Below are 22,366 nucleotides of genomic sequence, written 5' to 3'. Positions count from 1 at the left end.
TATTCCAAGACTTGGAGAATGATGGACGCCATGGTGTTCCCATCGTGTTTGCCGACGATCTCTCAAATGGCAAGTACTCGCTCTCGGTACACCCATTTCTCGTCCACCCAACGAACGGTGATGCCTAGAAGTCTAGTACCGTTCTCCGCGGTCCACACATCTACAGTGGGGGACACTATGGCCACATTATCCCACAGATTCTTCAACTCTTCCTTCATAAGTCCATGCATTTGGATCGTCGAGTGCTTCATGATTCGCACTGGGGAGATCCAAATCCAATTGTGTCGCGTAGCACCACAACTCCTTGAATGCAACATTGTGAACAATACTCCACGGTGAATCAGTCAAACATATAAATCGTGCAATGACATTCTTCATCTCATCAGGTGTATGTCCTCTTATAGCTCCTCGTCGGCTTGGCGCTCCATGTTGTTGGTCGTGCATTGCCTGCGTTATACGCGGCTGATCATGGTCGACCACCACCAAGCCCTTTAGCTCTGCATGACGAGCAAGATGACAAGCTTGGAAATGTCTCCAAAATATGTTGGTGCTCTTGTCGGCCTGCCTCTTGATTGCTTTTCTCTTATTGTGCGGGTTCTTCTCACAACACAGTAAGCATGCGTAGTACCCACCACCAATGTGTTCGAAGTAGTCGATAATGACTAAACGATTCAAACGAAGGTGACTCTATACGGCATGAGGTGTTCACCCGTTCGTACCTTCAGGACAGTTGGCTCTTGTCTTAGAGTGGTCTTGGGGTGGGGCACTACCTCAAGGTGGATCCATTTTGACTTCTGAGAAGCGTAATTTGGGTATCAACGATTGGTTCATACATCAACCTATGTTGATGCACTATGCTTAAACTGTAAATAAGGTATAGCAATTTGCAACTAAGTACACAGATAATATGAGATACAATTAAGAAAATACTATAAAGAAACTGAACACTAATAAAATATTGAACACTGTAAAAAAAGATACAGCAATAGCAGATCAATTCATTTGTAAAACTCCGGATGAGAAAATTTAAGACATCGTGAGAGGAAAGAAGTAGAAGAAGGGAAGAAATTTGAGAGAAGAGAGAGGCTTGGAGAAGAGGGCAGAAGAGTAGAAGGGGGGAAGAATACTCACTTAAAGAGAATAGAAGAGCATGGAGCAAGAGGATAGAAGAAGAGAATTGAAAAAAAGAAGGAGAAGAAGAAGGTAGAAGGAGAGAATTTAAAAAATGGAGGAGAGGAAGGTAGAATGAAAAGAAGATACGACATCAGCAGACCAATTCATTTGGAAAACTCAGTAGGAGAAAAATTTTATTTTTATCCAAATCCCGAGCAGTAATGTAAAATAAATAACATAGTAAAATTAAGTGTCACATTCTGCTAGGAAAATTCCATACTGTTGGCATTCAATCATGAGCGTTTTTGTGCAACAAGTATCATTTAGGTACAAATGATCATTACTTGGCAAGCCCGTTGGGAGATCACAATAGATCTTGATTAACATATTAGCTAGTACAAATTATAAAATTCTTGGAATGCCAAAGATATAAGCAAGTCAAAAGAAGTCGAACAGAACCAAATGTTTTGTACCGATTAAGTGATGAAATTCTTTCAAAAAAAATTCGAGTGATGTAATATCTATTCAGGTACATATCCATGAAGCCTCCAGTTATGAAATATTGATTACATATCTTGATTTCCGCAATCAAAGAATGCTTTGTTTTGTGAATCATTCATATCTATTTTTTTGGCTGGTGCAACCCTTGCCTGACTGCAAACCTTAATATGTAAACCATCCAGAGAAAATAATGAGAAGTACTCATTACGTAGAGAAATTATGCCATAGGAATTGAGAAAAATAAATGCGTCATAAAGATCAAGAGAGTGATAATTGAAAATAAATTACTCTAAGAAAGTTGGGTTACTTGATTTCATCACTATGCTAAAACATTCATAGTAGTAATCCTTAATTGAGCTGTCGGTAGAGTGAAATCAAATTCTTGAAAATCATGCAATCAGACTGGAAAATTCAGAATTTTAATGAACAATAAGAAGATGAGAATTGGGGGAAGAAGAAGAAGATGAGAAATAGTGGAAGAAGAAGAAGATGAGAATTCCAAGGCGAAGAAGGGAAAGAAAGGGAAGCATTGGAACTGTGATATGTGAATAATGGGGAATATGGGGAGTGGGAGAGGGGAATGGGAGAGGGGAAGAATGGGAAAATAACTTACCACCATCTGCCGTCCGCCAATGCCACTGCCACCACCCTCCATCGATGCCGCCTTCTGCCATCTGCTGTCCATCGATCGCCAAACCGTCCGTCGTCCGCAAAAGTGCCAAATATGGAATTCGATATCGAATAAAAAAACACAAAATTATGTTATAGATGTTGGATATCGATATCCAACATTGAAAATCGATGTCATCATCCTATACCTGAGACGGAGGCGGATGACAACATCAAGACGAAGATCAATATCGGATATCGTCACTGTAGCAACCGATATCCAATATCCAGATATCAAAAAAAAATTCTGGAAATTCCCTTTCCGGTGTCTGATACAGCATCCGTCCCGATACCATCATCCGATACTGGTATAGGGACGGGCGATCACCACCCACACGCCACAGACATCAGGGTTTTGACCCTTCTAGGTTCCTTCGTTCCCCCTTATTTTGTACTATCGCTAATTCTTTCAATGTTGTCTCTCTACTTGTTCCTCTGACTAGAAGTTTAAAAGACATTGATAGGACTAGCCACCTTTGTCCAGAATTAGGGATTCATTTTTGATATCGACTAGGATTGCTATCATAAGGGACAGAGGATGTCCTTGGATACTTTGCTGTCCCCCTCGTCATACGTTGTCTATAAGGGTATTGGGTCATTGGGAGCTTGATTGCTGCCTAGCCCTCTCCGGTCTCTTAATTGATCATCAATCTAATCAGCAATTTCTGTCTATTTCTCATTGAATTTCTACGCTTCCGCATACATTTGTACCTGTTGCATACATTTCATGCTATCTTCCTTGTGGTGTAACACGAGCCGTCGGATCCCGGCAGTCATGTTACATAAGGAATGATGGGTTTGGCATTTATATTGTTTCTTGGTCTAGAGGTTGGTGCTGTCAAATATCAGTTTAGGTGCGGTAAAACATATAAGTCAGAACTAGATGATGAAGGTAGTCTAGAGGAAGAAAATGAGGCCAGTCCTTGTGATCACATCCTAACTGTCCATCCTTGAAATCAAACTGTTTTTTATAGTGTTGATTCCATTCCAGAATTATCCAGGGTTTGGGGGGAAAGGTGGAGGCTACCTAAGGGAAAACCAATTTCTTGTTTGGATTGGAAGAATCCAGGTAGGTGTTAGGTTATGGTTAGGGAGTGATGGTTTCAGTATTGTTATCAGTTTTTGCTGTCGGGGTCAGTTCAGTCAAAGATCAGTTTTTGGGCTAGGGATTGATGGTTGCAGTCTCATTGTTAATTTTTTTCTATTGGCATTGGTTCATTAAAATATTAGTTTCAGTTAGGGAATCATGGTTTTGTTCTCACTATCCATTTTTTTCTGCGTAATGGTTAGGTCAAATATCAATTTCTATTGGGGAATGATAGTTTTGGTCTCCCTATTGGTTTTTCATCTTTTTATGGGTTCACTCAAATATCAGTTTTGGTAAGAGAATGATAGACTCAGTCCCCATATCGGTTTTTCAAACTGGCATCGGTTCAGACAAATATCACTTTTGATTAGAGAATGATGGGTTCAGGCTCACTATTGGTTTTTCATCTCGGTATCGGTCCATACAAATATTAATTTTGACTTGGTAAAACCTATAAGTTTGGCCACATGTATATGGAAAATCACATTGAAATTTTGCAAATTAATGTCAAATTGTAGGTCAAATGTATTTAATAAAAATAATTGAACAATAACCTTAGTAGGTAAATATTCCATTTTTGTCATGGACTCAATGTAGAATCAAATAAAAAACTGCCCTTCTGCATATTTTTTTACATTTATATTTTTATTTTTATTTATATTTGTGTTTAGATACTCATGTGTTTATATTTTTACACACATATATATTTATATATTACTTATTACATATTTTAGTCTTAATTTTTTTACATATTTATGTGGTTATGTATATAAGTATTTCATATTCGAGTAGTGATGTTTTAACATATTTAGGGGGTGTTTAGGTATTTACGGGTATTTTTAACATAATTTTTCAATCAACACAAAAGTGGTGTAATCAAAGGACCTAAGTCATTTGTGCTACACATCACCATAGCATATCTACTATGGGTGATTTGGAAAGGGCGAAATTCTTCTCGTTTTTCAGGTACGCCCATGCGCGTCGTGGATATCAAGCGTCAAGTTCAGATGTGGCTCATGCGCATTTCCTATATACTCCCCCCTCGTGCCGTCAGATCCACACTCGCTTGTGACCTCCTACGCTCCGTGGGCATTCCGGTGACACCTGCCCCGATCCGCATTCAGTATCGTGTTGTTTATTGGCTACCACCGCCAATAGGCATCCTTAAATTGAATGTGGATGGTGCTGCGAAAGGGAACCCGGGGCCAGGGGGGGAAGGAGGTATCCTACGAGACCATACAGGGAGTATACTCTTTGCTTTTTCCTCGTACTACGGTATACAAACTAATAGCCGAGGCTATGGCGATCCGTGATGGCCTACTCCTTTGTGAGGAAAGGAACCTTCACAATATCGTCGTAGAATCGGACTCACAGATTTTGGTTGATATGCTTCGTCTAGGTACATGCTCCCAGTGGCGATTATACCGAGTATGGCAAGACATCATGCGGTGCCGACCTCGCACACGGTGCTTTCGTCACCAACTGCGGGAAGGCAACCAGACAGCAGATGCACTCGCCAACCATGCGGTACATGTACGAACCCCCACCTCCATTTTTCTTTCTTCGCAGGCACTCCCTTCGACAGCTAGAGGATGCTATTGCGTCGATCGTCTCGCCATGCCAACCCTCCGCATACGACGAATTCTTGTAAGCCCACGGGATTGGAGGATTGCGTGGAACGCTGGACTGACCGCGGCAGACAGCGCCTGCTTCGACTAGAGACCTCTCCAAGCCCATCATCACTGAACTCCATCGTCATCGAGGGCTGCTCTAGTGGAACGACGACGTGCACATCTCTCGAGCGCCTGCACGATATCTTTTATGTATCTTTTCTTTTTCTTAACATGGGCGTGGACGAGTGGGATCCGAGTGTAATTGGGATATTCATACTCGCTCCACGCCTATAAACATTGATAAACACTCCACTTTATAAATAAAATCCCCCTGGGTGGCGTCCAAGGCACGGATCGATCGGTCTACGGGTACAACCCCGGGGTTGGCCGTACCCGGCACCGTGGTTTTTGCCAATTAAAAAAAAAAGTCTTTTACCACACATCCCAACTACAAGGCTTGGCCATCAAAAGTAAATATCCCTCTTCACTTTGAGTCTATTTTCTGTTCAATTTGTTCTCAGTACCAAAACTGGTCCTAGACTTTCAGTAAACTAGTGAATCCCCAACTGATAGTATCAGTTGGGTCTAGTGTTACCAAAGGTGTGCAAAAACATGGCAAACCCTATGTATGGTATGGCTAGGGTTTGCCATTTTGGACTGAAGTCCAGTTGGGGGAAACTAAAGCAACACTGCCGATCAGCCATTTTAAAGTAGACTGCCCAACCCATCCATCTCCAATTGGGGGTCAAACCAAACATAATAAGAACAATATTTATTAAAAGATGTATTGTATTTTATAGTAGTACATATTTATGAAAGTAGACTCCTAGTCCCACATCTGGTCTATCATTTGAGCGCAGGGATGCAAGAGTGAGGGAATGAGATTGAAATGATTCAATACAATAGATAGATTGAGCCTGAATTATTTTTATGACATGAATAATTGAGGTTTGGAATTGATCAATTGAATGTTCAAGCCAATAGAGGGAGAGAGTGAGAGGGAATGATGAAACGATTGAAAGAGGGGGGGTGAAAGAGACACAGATGGCTATAGGGAGAAAGTAAGATGGAAAGAGAGGTCATCAGATACAGGCAGAGGGCTAGAGGGAAAGAGAGAGATAGAGATCTAGGAAGAGAGAGAGACATAAACACTGAGAGGGAGAGGAAGAGAAACCCGTGGAAAGAGAGAGAGAGAGATGGGAAGGAAGAGAGAGACAAAGAGAGGGAGGGATAGAGAGTGAAAGGGAGAGCACAAATGAGAGAGATAGAAAGGGAGGTAGGAAGGCGACGAAGGAGAGATAAAGATGAAGGGAGAAAATGAGTGTGTGTGTGAGAGAAAGCTAGAGTGAGAAAGAGCGAGAGGTAAAGGGCACAAATAGAGAGAGAGATAGAAAGCTGGAGGGAGAGCAAGAGAGAGGGAAAGGGCACAGATAGAGGGAGAGATAGAAAGCTAGAGGGAGAGATAGAAAGCTAGAGGGAGAGCAAGAGAGAGGGAAAAGGCAAAAATAGAGAGAGAGAGAGATAGAAAGCCAGAGAGAGGAAAAGGACCACAAATAGAGAGAGAGAGAGATATAGAAAGCCAGAGAGAGAAAGGGCCAGAGAGAGGGGGAAAGGACCACATACAGAGAGATAGAAAGCCAGAGAGATAAAGGACCAGAGAGAGCAAGAGAGAGGGGGAAAGGACAACATACAGAGAGATAGAAAGCCAGAGAGAGAGAGAGAGAGCAACTCATACACACCGTCTTCTACTGTACCAAAAAAGGCAGACTGCTGGTCTGACCTAACTTTGGTCAGACCCATGACATACAGTCTAACAGCCAACTGATTTTCCCTCTAACTACAATCCATAGTGCCCCCTGCACACTTTCTCCGGCTCATCTCCCTCCTTGATCAGGACTTGGTAATACCCGCTCTTTCAGTTTGCACGCCTAGGAGGTGAATCAGACGGCTTCCACTTATAGTTCCCTATCGTCCAGGACATGACGAAGATCATCCCGTCCAATGTTCGGAATCAGTGCAGGAATGCGGACGAGATGGTTTTTTCGTCCGAATGGACGAAAACTGTCCCGTCCGAAGGTCTTTGGACGAATTTTCGTCCCAATTTCGGCCAACTTTGCAGACGGGACGATTTTTTCATCCTGGAAGGATAAAACCATCCCGTCTGCATCCCTGCACTCTCTAGTTCCGGATCGTCAAGGATGTGGACAATGGACGGGACAAAGATCGTCCCGTCCGACGTCCAGAATCACGGCCGCTGACGGGACGGTTTTTTCATCCGAGTGGACGAAAACCGTAGCGTACGGAGATCTCGAGACGAATTTCCATCCAGATTAACATCCAACCTCGCAGACGGGACAATTTTTTCGTCTTGGGATGAAAAAACCGTCCCATCCGCAGCCCTGCACTATATTAGTTCTACTGCAGCCATGTAGAGATACTTGGCACAGCCCAGTGGTGAAGAAGGTTTTATAATTGGCAATTTTAGACGATTTTTCTCAGATCATGTATTATGAAATTGGGAATTTCTCAACATGAGAGAGAGAGGTAGGTAGAGATAGAGAGGGAAAGAGATAGAGATAGAGAGAGAGGGAGAGAGAAGAGCTCGAGCACGTATCCATGGCGTCGATCTCCTCCTCGCAGCTCCTCTGCTGCTCTTCTTCCCTCTCTTCTTCCCCCTCTCCTCGTAAAATTCCATCTTTTGGTTTCCCCGGGAAGCCCAATTTGACGGGAAGAAGACCCTTGCTCGCTGGAACCCGGCATGGCGGGGGTTTTGCTACGAAGTTCTCGTTGGACACTCAGACGATCATCGTGTCGGCCAGCGTCCTCGCCGCGGTCTCTCTTTCGCTTCTCCTCGGTCTGAAGGTAACCATTGTGGTCTCATCTCCGATGATCAGTGCAAATCTGATGGTTTAGTTCCTACTTACTGTTATTTTGTGCCCTTTTTGGTAATTAGGGTTAGAGTTGTGACGTGGGGTGCTGGTGTTGGTGCTGGATTTTGCAGGGGGAACCCGTTCCTTGCGACAGATGCGGGGGAAATGGTAATGATTTTTTTTTCTATCATTTGCTTCTCATTGTTGCGTTTGGATCCTCGTTTTCGCCCAATTCTCTCGGATTTTTTTGATGATTAAGATAATTAGGGAAATTTTGATTCTTACTTCTTGACTGCGTTACATTCAGGTGGAATGCTGTGATATTTCTTCTCATTCATCCATTTTAATTTGTTTCTTGGCCAAATATTGGTCACCTTCATTATATAAAATCCAAATTTGTGATTTTTAACCTTTGTATTGTTATGTCAACAAAAATAAATTTATTTTATATGGAAAGAGAGGAAGAAAATCCAGGAATTGGGCTCTCTTTTGGGGGTTTAGAATTATGACGACCCGGAGGTCTTCTTAATTGAAGAGACATTTGGCGATATGCTTGTGCTTTTTTTTGAGAAATCATCATAAATTGTTTAAGTATGTTGTTTTCGGAATGTAAAACATTCATCCAATGAAGAAATCAAAGAGAATCTTGTTCAAATTTAGATCACTCCCTCGTTGCCTTGTGCTCCTTCAATTTGCATTTTCTCTTATCATTACGGAGGATGATTGGAATTCATTTCAAAATTGATTCTGAGAAAAATGTTTGGTGACTGTTGTCACGCCCCTGATTTGACTACTACATAAAATACTACCTTTCTATTATTTCTGCACAAGTGAAAACTTGCTAGCTCTGTACCAAGATCATTTAAGTTTTGTGTTAGTATTTCGGGAATATTATTTGGTTTCTCATAAATTAAGGTTACTCGTTTCCATTGGCCAAGCCAGTGGCTTCTTGAATAAAACATGAGCTCTTCTCACATAATACAAATTCTTGCTGATTTGGCCAAACTCTTACGGTTCATCTTCATGCTAGGTGGCACAAAATGCGTATTTTGCGTTGAGGGAAAGATGAAGATGGAAACAGGGCTGGTTGATTGTCGGGTGTGCAAAGGCACAGGTACCAGTTTGCAGAAAACATATTCTAATTTATCGTATAATATCCTTAAAGGATCAAACTGGGTCAATCCTATTGAGTATTTTTCCTTTTTTATCCTTGTAGTCCCATGATAAAAAAAATTTAGTCTAATGTTGATCCATTCGCCGACAGGACGAGGCCTACTAGGAGACAGAAAAGTAGGATCATTTGATTTGTGTGCATGATCAGATGAGTGAATCTATATTTTATTGATGAAAGTACCTCTGCTAGCTGCTTATGCCATTATCTTTTCTTCTTATTTCAACCCGTTCATAGAAAATTTGGCTACACCACTTTCCCATGATTTTGACATTCCCTGGTGAGATCTTTCATTTTTTCTCAAGCTTTGTTCAAAGGTTCACCAGGACCTTGAAAAAAATCTCAAACAGCTCTTCTTTACGGATTAGTCTTTCCAAAGATGCGTAAAGATGATTAATTCTGCTGATTTCATATAATGATGATCTGCTGTTATTCTTTTCCACCAGGGCTGATTCTCTGCAAGAAGTGTGGGGGATCAGGATATTCAAAGCGCTTGTGAGCTGGCCATTACCTTTTTTTCCAAGAAAAAAATCGAAGTATTACCTGCATTTTTCTGCCACTTCAAGTCTGACGCCACTGCCAAAAGCATTCTTTTACTGTCGCTCGTAAGGTGAAGTCTTCTGGTTCTCATGGTGTTGGAGTTCAGACTGGGAAGAAGATTTTGTGGCTTACATCTAAATCCTTATTGGAGAGAATCTCTGATATTTGATGGAATTCTTTTTATTCTGTATTTAAACGTGTAATGATGTCCCTTTTGCTGCATGTTAATGAAATCAAAATTTCGTAATTATTTAGCTGTTGGAAATGCTGGATATGATTCACCTTATTACATAGGAGGGGTTTCTTTCTTTGTACAAAGCATACTATAACTTAATATTATAGCTAATTGGTGAAATTTCAACAGCATGTCTCCCGCAAAATCAACTCATCAATTGGAGATAAAAGGACCGAAGTCTAATTAATAAGTGTAGATTGTCTATTTTTTTAGATGACAGGGGGGGCGTGCTGTTCAGTATTTTAGTTGGGTTTTTATTTCAAATATGCTTAAGGCAAATATCCTAAGTCAAATTTGGGTTTTAACCCCAATTTGTTTTCCAAGGCAGTGGTAGGTCCAACTCAGCAAATAAGAGAATAACCCAAAGAAACTTCAACTGACCCAAAAACCAAATATACCAAGCCATCAAAAAACACCCAAAAGAAGATGCAAGGAACTAATGAGCTCAAATTTGGGTGTTTAATTTATTGTTGATGATTGAGTTAGTTAATAACTTTTATTACTCATACTGAGTATACATTTCTCAACCTTTTGGCTTAGATCAAGTGTAATATTAACAATATTGATTAAAAAATGATTAGCTAGCTCTGAGAAAAAGTTCTCCACATGGAATGGTGATTAAGAAATTAACGACTTTTCAAATAATGATCAGTGATGAGAACGTATAAATTGTAAGATAATAAATAAGGTGGGATGATAAGGTGATAAATAATACTTGAAAATAAGTAAAAAATGTTGGGTTCTAGCAGCCTTGATCTCAATGAACATGATAATTCCATGCAGCGGAAGACAAACATAATCCTAACGACATCAATAAAACATTCAAACAAAGCACCTATGCATGGATCTCATTTATGATTGCTTGGATCATCGAGCAAGTCGAGTCAAGCTGCTCATGTGTGCAGCCTCTCAACGTATCCACGCGATCCTCGGCACATCAAATCTCCTCCTCCACCTCGGTGAGCTCCTTTCAACCTCTGTTGTCGTCGTTATGTCATCTCGATCGCATCGAGAATGGAGATGATCCATTTGGAGAAGGGAGAAGAAGGGGAAGAGACTTAAATAATTCTGCCTAAGGTGAATTTTGTTCAAGACCTTCCCCTATTTATACTTTCCCCTATTTTTTCATAAAACCCCAAAAACTTAAGTATATCTTCTAACATCCAAAAGACCATTTGCATGTGACCCTCTAAGCCCATGTAGCTAACGACTATATCATCATATAGATTAATTAATGTGGGATCAATATAACCCAATCGATAGGTTGAGTCTCCAACTCATGGGTTGTCAAGCTACACCTCGTGCTCTAGAAGATTCAAAAGAGTGAGGATGGACACACTCATTTAACGTGTTCATAATTGGTTACTGTGTATGTATAGTCCCTAATCCACTTTACACTCCTAGGATAATTTAGGGTATGGTTAATTGTCAAACCCTAATCAGTAATCCGAGTCAGTACTAATGCGTTCAGAAATCATCAACTATCTCCTCTTATACCAAAGGTGGAAGATCCCATTTTGACCACTCAGTCATCTTCGTGACCTTCTTGATGCATCTGAACTAAGACTATTCAGAATCCCATGATTAGGGATATGTAGGTCATATTCAAAGCACAATTGTATGTCCACAAGACGTCTTTGGTATCTCAAGTCTAAGGACCACTTACACAACAATCATATGAATCAACCTGATTAAAAGTTTGGTTTAATACCATTAAGAGATTTGTCCAAATCAATTTAGTGAAGTCTTTTCGCTAAAGAGCACCCATCATGTATCCTTGGTGTCTCCACTCTAATGGCTAGGGGAATGGCTATACTCATCATATGAATGAGGTAAGATAATGCTTTTCTATCCAGATACTTCGATGTCCTTCTCGAGTATCCTTTGAATAAGAATATTTAGAACACATGCTTAAAAAAATAATGATCTCTTTAGTATGATCTTACCATAATTTATTAAGTCCGATCATGTATTCATGGAATTCATTATAAGCATCACACTTGCACTATGATGACTATGTTTATTAATGAACATGGAACGAGATATGGAGTGTGTGATTGGCTTGACGCCACATATATTTCTCTAAACCTTCCCCACTTGGTCCACCAGATTTGCCAAAAGAGACATCTAAATGGGGCCTAGGAATTGTAGTGAGAATCAGCCTGACGACAAACTACAATTCTCATAAGGGACAACATGAAGACTATATTGAGATAACACACATCTCAACAATTTTATATTTTTCAATCAATGCATTATTGAGCCACATGCAAGCTCCAATCAGCAGCCCAAAATAGTCCAATAATAGGGCTCGTTTGATATATCACATGGCCAAGGCCAAAAATACTAGCTCTCAAACCAAAACTGACCTGCCCCATGACAATCCATGGCCTAGTCATACACATAGACCAAGGCCCCCATGCGAAAAATGATTTATACACCAACTAGAGGAAAAGCTCATAATTTGTAAAAAAACATTAATAAAATCTTAAACCTCAACAATATATATGGTTTTAGCCTTTTGGATAATGAAAAGGTTTATTTTAATAAATTAAAATAAGAATAATATAAAGGAAAATAAATAAGAATAATACACACGATAAGAAGAGATTAATTAAGTATATACAGATTGATGAGTTAAAGATAGACTATTTATCTGATTGGAGTTTAGAAATAGATACATGTAGAGAATATTTATTTTAACTTTTAGTAGGATATGAAAATTTTGGTAGAGGAAAAGGGATTGAATACAATAGAGAGTAATAAGGGTGAATTAAGAGTTAATGATAGGGATAAAAAATCAAGGAGAGTGAATTACTTTCTAGAATAAGATGTGTATCAATGTATATATTTAAGAAGGAATTTTTGGTATTTTTTAGTATAAAATCAAAAATAAAGTAAGAGAAAACTGAAGACAAATTTAGATGAATCGTAGATGTTTGAAAAAATGCCACAATGATGTTAGTCTAACATGCTCAAATCAAAATATGATCTCACAGTCGATTCAAACAAAGTCTTTGTTATACAAACTTATGAACTCTAATTAACAACCAGATTGACTTCAAATATTAACCAGATTTTTCCTGATTTTGAGGAGCAATGTTAGGGGTGTCGATTGTCTCCCCCAAACTTAAATGAGCTTTGATGGCGCGTCGCCACCGATCGTCATCGAGCCAGCAGCAGAGGAGCAGCAGGATGTCACCGACCCAGCACACGAGGAGCCGTCACTACCCAGCTCGCCACCGAGACGGATCCAGCCACCACGACGAGCCGCCGCAGCAACACGGGATCCCGGATTCCGTTATACGGCATGACGCAGACGCCGACCACCGGAGCACACCGACACCTTCGGTTACTTTATTCTATAGCTTTTCGCTTTTATCGTGTTGTCGTGTAGCGGGGGAAGGGCCCATATGAGGAACTCTTCCCCCCCCCTTTCTATGTTGGGCCTGACAAGCCTGTTTTCCTTATTTCCTTTCCTTTTTTTGTTTTTGTTTTGTTGTTTTTGGACTTAAGGAAGGGCCCATCTTCACCCATATATAAGGGGAAGAGGTGGGCGCTTCCCCTCACGCTTAACCTAATTTGAAGAATCGTACGTTGAAAGAAAAGCGTCAGGTCGTGGGGAGAAGAGGAGAAGAAAGAAGAAGAAGGAAGAAGAAGGAGAGGGAGGAGAAGGAAGGGGAAAGAGGGGACGGGAAGGGAACCGCTGCCGTGCCACCCCGGTCGAGATCGCACGGCCGCCAACCGAGCCCGCGCGGCCGCCGTTCGAGCCGCGCCGCCGCGCGACCGGGTTGCACCGCCGCGCGACCGGGTTGCACCGCGCTGCGCAGCCTCTTCGCGCGCCGCGCCGCGCCAGCCCGAAGCCGCCGACCGCGCGACCAGCCGCCGGGACTACACCGCCGCGCAACCTCCCGCGCCTCTGCGCGCCAGCCCGAGCCGCCGACGAGCCCGCGGCCGCCGCTTGAGCCGCGCGCGCGCGCAAGAACCGGTTGCACCGCCGCGCGCGATGGGTTGTACCGCGCTGCGCAGCCTCTCGCACCGCTGCTCGCACGGCCAGCCCGAGCCGACCGCGCGACCAGCCGCCGGGATTGCACCGCTGCCACGCAGGCCATTCGCGCCTCTGCTCGCGCCATCCCGAGCCGCCGACCACGTGGCCAACCGCCCAGGCCGCCGCGCCGGGATTGCACCGCCGCCGCGCAGCCTCACACCGCCCCTCGCGGCCAGCCTGAGCCGCCGATCGCGCGACTAGCCGCCCGGCCGCCCGACCCTCGTGCTGCTGCTTGACGGCCGCATCGCCGCGCCGACTGTTTTCCCTGCCCGGTGTTTGCGACTGGCGTACACCCACACCTCTGGTCCTTCTCGTGGAAGCTCATACACGAGTCAACCGTCGCCTCGCGACGAAGGTACTCTGCTTCCCTCGCTTCCTTACGTCATTTATTTCCTTCAGTATTCTTTCGTATTGCCTCCACCGCGCTCAGGTTAGATAGATGAGTGAGACAGGTTGAGCGAACGACGAAAACAAAACGAGCGTCTTACCCGTCCGGTACGAGTCGGGACACCCCGACGCGTGTGAGCAACCCAGTGGGGACTACCCCCCATTCGACGGCGTGCGCGCCCTCGACCCATCTCGGACGATTTGGAAGACCGGTTCGGCCCCACTTGGCGACTCCGTCCCTGCCCCGGGTTGGCATACCATCGCTTGTCGGCGCATCGCACGTACCAGATTAGGGCCATCATTCTCGTTATCGTCATACATACATTCCTGTTTTCCGCATACCCCTCAGTTGACGTCGCGGACGTGAACCGACTAGTTAGTGATCCGACACCGAGTTCCTACCCTCGGTGACGGTCGGACGCCGTTGAGACGACGTCCGGCATCAAATTTGTATCAGAGCCCGGCTGTGGTCGCCCACAGCACGTCTCCGACTCCGCATCGCATCGCATCGCCCTGCGCTGCCGCCCTATTGCTGCTGCTGACTGCGTCGCTACCGTGCCGACCATGCCAATGCCACTCGTGGCGCGTCGTTGTCGCGTCGACCTTGCTACTTCGCCTGCGCCACACCACTACCACCCAAGTTGTGCCACTGGCGCTGATAACTTGCAAATTAATATGATTAATTAATGAATTTTACACTCTATTTATGTGTTTTAATGATTTTATTTGCATATTATCATGTTAAAATAAAGATAAATCAGTTAATCTATCATTTTATTATTATTTCAGATTTTTTATCATTTTTTACATGGAATCTAACATCATTTCAGTGAAGAATTATTTCTTTGAGAGCTTTAATTGCTTGGTTTAAGGTCAGTAAGTGATCTCATGAATTTTGAGAATTTTCCACTATTTTTATATATTTTTCTGACCATTATTTAGCCAAGAAATGATTTTTTTACATATTTAAATAACATATATATTATTTATTTCGCATTTAAAATCTATTTAAATATTTATTTATGAATATCCACGTCATTCGCCCGAAATTCGGGCGAATGAAGGGATATATTTATTAAATAAGAAATGAGAGAGAGAAAAGAGAGAGAGAATGAGCGGAGGAGAGAGAGAGAATAGCGCCGGATATGTTTTTATTATTATTATAGAAGGAGGAGAGAGAGAAGAATGGTCAAAAATAACGGCTGCGGAATAAGAAGAGAAGAGAATAGCGCCTATGATTTATTATTATATAATAAATAGAGAGAGGACAGAGAGAGGAATAGTCAACATTAAAGGCTATGATTTAAATAATATAAAAGAGAGAAGAGAGAGAAAAGAATAGCGGCAGAAGAGAGAGAGAAGAACGCGGGCATTTAAATACCGAGAACAAAAGTTCTTTTTTGTCGTTTTGTGTTTTTTTAAAAGCAGTTCAAATGACGAGCGGCCGAGCGGAAAACGAAGCCTGCACGCGACCAGAGGACGGGGGAAACGAGGAAATCAACCCAGCCAACCAAATAAATCCGATTTTTAAGCAAATTCAAGAGATCCAATGGCTCAAAATTACCCTCACTAAAACCTTGATATCTTGAGATTTACAAGTCCGATTGGGCTGACATTTGAGGGTAGGTTCGTCTTTTCCTCCTCTACAATCCAGACGGTTGGATCTTTAATTGGAGGTCTAGAAAAGGGCGAAATTCACTTTTGGATGATCTCCCCCAAGCAATTGGCCAGGAAGGACACAGGAGGGATTCTTGAAGTCGACAGATCTTGCTTCTGAACTCCAATTTATAAGTCTCTGATTTGTATTTCAATCATCTTCTTGAACGATTCTAAAACGCCAAGGCATGGGCGAAATGTACATGCCCTAGAAGTTTGTTTTGAATGAGATTAGCACTTTGTTTTGATTCCGATTCAAGATCTGGTTTTTGATCCTTAATTCTACATCAATTTACAACATTTCTGCTTCATTAGATTTTTGATTTTGGGTTGGATTTCAATTTTTCCCCAATTTCTTCAATTTCTCTCTCTAGGTTAATTTGTTTAGTTTCTCTCTCTAGATTTTGATTTTGATTGTTTAGGAATTTAATTTAATATATAAAAAAACCTAAAAATAAAATTTGAATAAAAAATTCATCTATCTTGAACTCCAATTTAAAGTTCTCTTTATTGATTATTTAATTCCCAATTTTAATTCATAAAATTGTTTTAAAATTTATAATAATTGGGAAATTAATAATATGAATTAATCTGAGCTTAAAATTATAATATTCCTATCTTGAATTTTCTGACCGAAATATTAAAAATCAAAATTAAGTTTTACTTAATTTTGATTAATTAAAGAATATTATTAAGGATAATTAAGATTTATTAATTGCAAAATTAATTCATTCTTGAAATTAATTTATTCAAATTGGATAAAAATTCTCATTTGTTTCCTCCCTGTGGTTCGACCCCTTACTTGCTCTATATTCATATTTAGTGATTAAGGGAAATTATAAATTTTATTGCATGTCTAAAAGCCCAAATAACGACATATTTTACGTACATTTTTAGGCTTATCAGGCGCCCGCACTGTGATGTGGCCGTACCTTGAATGCACGCCTCTTTGCCCCAGATTGTTCTGCCGCACACATCCAATCGCGCCACCGCCAAACCGTCGCCTTGCCACGACCCGCTAATCTTGATGGTCTAACACCGCCATCACACCTTGACCAAAGACAACGTCGACACAGGCAGGACACAGGTTAAACTCTCATTTCCACCATCAAGACCGCCCAGGCTTCAGCCTGCAGTTATGCTCACCACCGCCCCTTTTAACATTTTCTTACTACTTTCAGTACCTCCCAAACACGTATCCATCATCATGGTTCGGGTAGATATAGATAGGGATATCGTTTTGAAGGCTAGGATTTCTATCTTAGCCCTTGGTTGGATCGTCGGGGTGCACGCACTAGTGGCAGTAGCCGTGCTTGCATCGTCATCCTTCAACTTGACGACCGAGTCATTGGGAGCCTAGTGGCATTCCTAGGTCCCTCTTACCGTGATTTAGTGGTCTCTTGTGTCTTTTGAAGCCGAGTCTGTACTTCTTATTGATTTTACCATCGCATTAGCATCAACATCCATTCGCATTTCACCCGCTTAAAGGATGTTAGACAGATCATTCAATCTTGACCTGTCGTTCCACATCACATGGCTATTAAGCCTATTTTTGCGGGCCCAAGCATTATATGTATATTGGTATGATTTAGAGTATATTATTGGACTGAATTGAAGGAGGTTTTTATTGTTCCTATTGAATAATTTATTTTGGCTTCCTATTGTACATCTTTGCAGGCTTCCACTAAATTATATTTGGCCCATTTTGAAGAACATTATTAAACTGATTTCAAGAATTATATTGGGCCTAGTTATAGGAGAATTTTAAGTTTCTTATTGGGCTCATTTTTAAGCAATAATTACTGGGTTGTTTTAAGTGAAATTGTATTGGAAACAATTAGAAGCCTTTAACGGGTCAAAGTTGGAGTGCCTTAGCGGGCCAAGATTTGAATCTTAGAGAAATTCTTTGTGTCTAATTAATTTTGGAAAATTAAGAGTTTATTTTATAGTTGATTGAGATCAAGTGACTCTAGAATTCAATAGAAACCAATCAAAGTCAAACGATAAATTTATAGGGCAAAGAAATAAACGCAAGTAAATGTATCAATTGATCTTACTTATCATTTCAACATTATTATTTATTTATTTTACTTGAAATATTTATATTAGTTTAGACTAGGATGAGTGGAAAACAGAGTGACATGTGTTGTGAAACTTGAGGTATTGGTATCCTGTCACGACCACAAAGGGAACGAAGTGAAGTGACATGTATAATCCAAAGAAAAGGAGGTGAAAGTCTCAATCATTCGACATGGCTAATGCCATGGAGGACATCAGAAAGACAATGACATGTTCAAGTTTTTGCTTGGGGATTTTTTGAACTTGGGTTATGTAGTTATTAAACAATAGCCATGATATCTCCAGGAAAGAGGTAAGGTTCTGGACCTAACATGTGTAAAATTTGTAGTGTCAAATCTCTTAATCCTCCACTCCTCGAAAAAGGGTACATCATCAAACTGATAGGTTAAATTGACAAAACAAAATACTTCAAAAGGGATAGCCTACGGATAACTAGACATATAAACCAACATCTTGAAGTTCCCAAGCTCCTACAAGTTTGTTACCACCCTTGGACACATTGAGTTGTCTTAGAAAGGGTCCTTTATTGTGATTCTTTCCTTGTAATGAAAGATGGAAAAATCAAGGTGAGAAGAGAGTGTTATTGTTTGAGAGAGGCTTCTCTCAGCCGTAGATCATGTGGACCACCCCATAAGGCTCTCCCATCAACCACAAAATTGAAATAAGGCCTCGTTCCCATTTGCCAGCTGATGGAGATGACGATCAGTCAGGGATCAGAATGGCTTTACCCCTGGCCATCTGATCTCCCTTATAGGGGATCCAATGGATGTCATTAAGCTGCAGCCTTGGATATCTTTTATTTTGGTGTCCCTGCCCCTTTTTACCATGTCAGCGCTCATCCATGTCAGCATCCAACCTTTTGATTAGTTTCTCGGGCAGCCCTGTCATCTTCAACTATGGCTCCTCATGAATCAGAAGCCTTCACAACAAGTAATTATGGAATACAAAGGGATGGACATTTAAATACCCCCATCTGATACTCCTTAAGAAGATCTAGTGGCTGTGATTATATCATATCTCTTTAAATATAGTCCATGAACATGCAGGCTTTGGCCCCCATTAGCCCAAAGACCAATAACCTTTTTTCATGTTTTTTTAGATCGTTGCCCATTATGCCATGATTTTTCGTCTTCCTTCCTTGGGTCAGCTCAGGCTTCAACTTAAAATAATCCCATAAATTAGTCCCGTATGGAAAAAATAAGAAATATTGGCTGTTGTATAAATTGATACCGTTATTTCATATTGAATAAAATAAATCTCCCTCTCCCTCACGTGGGGGCTCCACGATGTGAATGGGCTCTAAGGGTCCACCTTTCTTTTATTCCCCCTTTTCTATTTAAATTCAACCACTCAAATATTGGGCATGTGAATCATATATAATTCATTATAAAAAATGTAAACTTAACATAATGGACTAATTAGTGCCTGAAATGTAATTTTACATTAATATAAGATAGAGAGGTGTATGATTTTATGCGTCAAATTGAATTGGACGCCCAAAATATCATATCTACACTTCATCATTTAAAATTCTTTGTCACTTCTATCATATGATCCTTAGTGTTCATCATATATTCGAGCAGCTCATCTTTACTCAATCCATGCATTCTCCATTAAATACTTCCTCTTTCGTGTTCCTTGATACAATCCCAAATCAAGATTTGTAAATGTAGATAGATTTCAAGGCAATCAATCTGAAGGCTTCCTTTGTACTTTTTTTTTATTTTTGATTTTTGAAGATAGTTTCTCTCTGAATCAGAATCCTTCTATATCTATCACTCTAAAAACTTATAAATGATTTTTCATTGTACATAAGATAAGAAATTTAGGATGTTCATAAAATCAAAATATAAATACTTTGGTAGAAAATATTTGTGATTATCAATTACTTACCAGTATCAACCATTTTATGTAATTATATTTGACATGCATGCAAATCACACATTCCTCATTGCATTTAGTATTTATTAATACAAAAATGTTCATTATTATGCATGTGTCCTGCCTATAATGAAGTCTGAATATATATAAGATGTGATGACATTAGTATGTGCATTCCTCATTCATTGAGATAATAATTTGAGGATTTCTTGTCTTTAAACATATATTCTAAACATTATAATAAATAGGATTTTCAAAAATGGCACGTAGGTATCAAGATATAATAACATTATTTGCTTCCACTCCTGCGATGAGAATGTTTGACCTTGAAGACATTTGTTTGAAAATTATAAGAATAGATGGATTCTCTTCAGGAGAAAAAATATTAAATTTTTTAATAAGAATCACCGTATGGTTTTATACTCAATTGTTAAACACATCAATTCTATTCATATTTTGTAAAGTCGTTGCTTGACTTGACAGAAGACATACATCTTGTGGGCGGTCTCTTGTGTTTTTCCTATGACGTATGAGTCCATATTAAGGTCTTACATGCAGTCTTAGCCCAAATGAATAAATAACTCTACAAAGATTATTAAGTGGCCAATATGGGATTGTCCTCTCTTGATTTAAGAAGATACATCTCAAGGACCATGGTGTGATGAAGTCTTCGACCCTAGTAGTAGATATATCTGAGAATGAGTTACCTAATGGCTTCCAGATGCATCATCCCCAATGATAACATCGAATATGATCAGTACAACTACAATTTTATACATATTTTTTACCACATATTTTTAGATTTTCACTAGCATTATTCACCATTTAACGATAAAATGAGAACTTAGTGATTTATCTTCCTAAGCTATATTTTTATAAATATTATTGATTTTTGAGACTAACCCTACTTGACCCCTTAGAGTCAAGTGGATTTCTCACATCTTCTTGTAGTTTTATTCAAATGAATAGGACTTAGGTTAATACAATGGTAGATTCGGGATACAAATGGGATGAAAGGAGAAACTTAAGCGATCTAATAGATAATAAGAAGAGGCCCGATACACAAGAAGCCTACTTTAGAAGCTCATTCAAACCTCCTTAAGGAACAGGTCAACTAAAGTCATGAATTGTGGAACTAGCCCACAATTTGAATTTGAAAGCTTCATTTTCAAGTCTAGGAAGGAGAAAATGTGGATCCAGGCTGGAAATCAAGAAATCATAGCCCTCCAAATCTTTGGAATTAAATCCAATGGGTAGGAGAGTTAGGGCACTTCTATTTATTATGAACTCCCTTTTCTTGGTATCTCATCTTAGATTTCTGCTCCAAACTTGTCGTTGGATGCCTCATGCATCAGATTTCTTTGATCTACTCTTGTTTTACGGGAGAGTGTGAGTGAGAGTTCAAGGGTAATCAAGCTTCTTAGAGAAGAACCACTTGGCCCCTAGGGGAAGTGACAATAAGGTTCGTGTGATCTCCTGAATGTTTGATTTAAATTTTCTATTATTTTTCTCTAATTAAAATTCCAGTAGATAGCTTACACTTCAAGATTTACAACACATCAAACATCAGTGAAAAAATCCTCATGTAGCAAAAGATATAGCATTTTCAGACAACTCCCCTCAATAGAGTGTAACGGCCCACAAATTGCGGCCGAAGGTTTTTTTTAACATTCAATCTTATTTCTTGCCCTAAAAATTCTCCCAAAATTCCAAAAAATCATATCGAATTGTTAGAACTTATCTACAATAAAATAAATGTATATAATTCATTTATTTGAAATCGTTTTGACTCGTTTTCATTTATTTCATTGTTTTCCCTGCTTAGAAAATCTTAAAGATCCAATATATAATAACCTAAAAGAATTATTTTAAAATATATTTTAAATGCAACTTACTCTCTCATTACCTGCTCCTTGTGGATTTAACCCTTTCCCAATTCTAAGGAAAATTAATAAATATTGGTGCATAAATCAGAGCTTTAAAATGACTTATTTAACCCTAATTCTGGTTTATCACCTAACTAGGATAAACAATTATAACTTGGTAGTTGAGCATACCAGAAGTCATTATATGAGTGACAGGCAGATGAGGGGTTATTCATACATTACACTATTACTTAAATGACACCATGAACGTGTTGATGAAATATATTTAATAATTGGGTACCAGTAAAGCAATAATAGGCCCATAGATTCATTAAAGGGCCTTGGGGGTGATATAGATATGTTTCATTAGATGTTTGAGAATATACTTAAATTATAAGGATTTTACGAAATATTCTTTTAACTATAAAAGGAAGTAAGCCCCAAATGAAATATGATCATTCCATTCATTCTTTGGGAGCTTATCTTTCTTCTCTTTTTCTTCAAGATCCCTTCTTGATGCTACTAGAATTGTGAGAAAATCATCCTAAAGTGCTGCCAAAGCTCAACATTTTCAAAAATGGAGGTCAATTGTGTTGAGGATCATATGGATTCTTGTAGCAATTAGACTTGTGAGGCTTGCAATGACTCATT

The 22,366-nt window shown here is 40.1% G+C and overlaps 1 protein-coding gene across 1 annotated transcript; it reads left to right on the top strand.

Annotated features, from left to right (window-relative positions):
- The first annotated feature begins 7,509 nt into the window (after positions 1 to 7,509).
- LOC144702717 (thylakoid lumenal P17.1 protein) lies at positions 7,510 to 9,814 on the top strand. Its single transcript, XM_078574730.1, has 4 exons — positions 7,510 to 7,845; positions 7,985 to 8,021; positions 8,884 to 8,967; positions 9,471 to 9,814. Exons 1-4 carry the CDS (start codon positions 7,600 to 7,602, stop codon positions 9,521 to 9,523), a joined length of 420 nt encoding a protein of 139 aa, XP_078430856.1. The 5' UTR covers positions 7,510 to 7,599; the 3' UTR covers positions 9,524 to 9,814.
- Positions 9,815 to 22,366: the final 12,552 nt, after the last annotated feature.

This window comes from Wolffia australiana, chromosome 4 (assembly GCF_029677425.1).
Source record: "Wolffia australiana isolate 7733 chromosome 4, ASM2967742v1".
Lineage (NCBI taxonomy): Eukaryota > Viridiplantae > Streptophyta > Magnoliopsida > Alismatales > Araceae > Wolffia > Wolffia australiana.
Note: the sequence above shows the minus strand (reverse complement) of the source record. Positions and strands in the feature narration are given on the sequence as shown.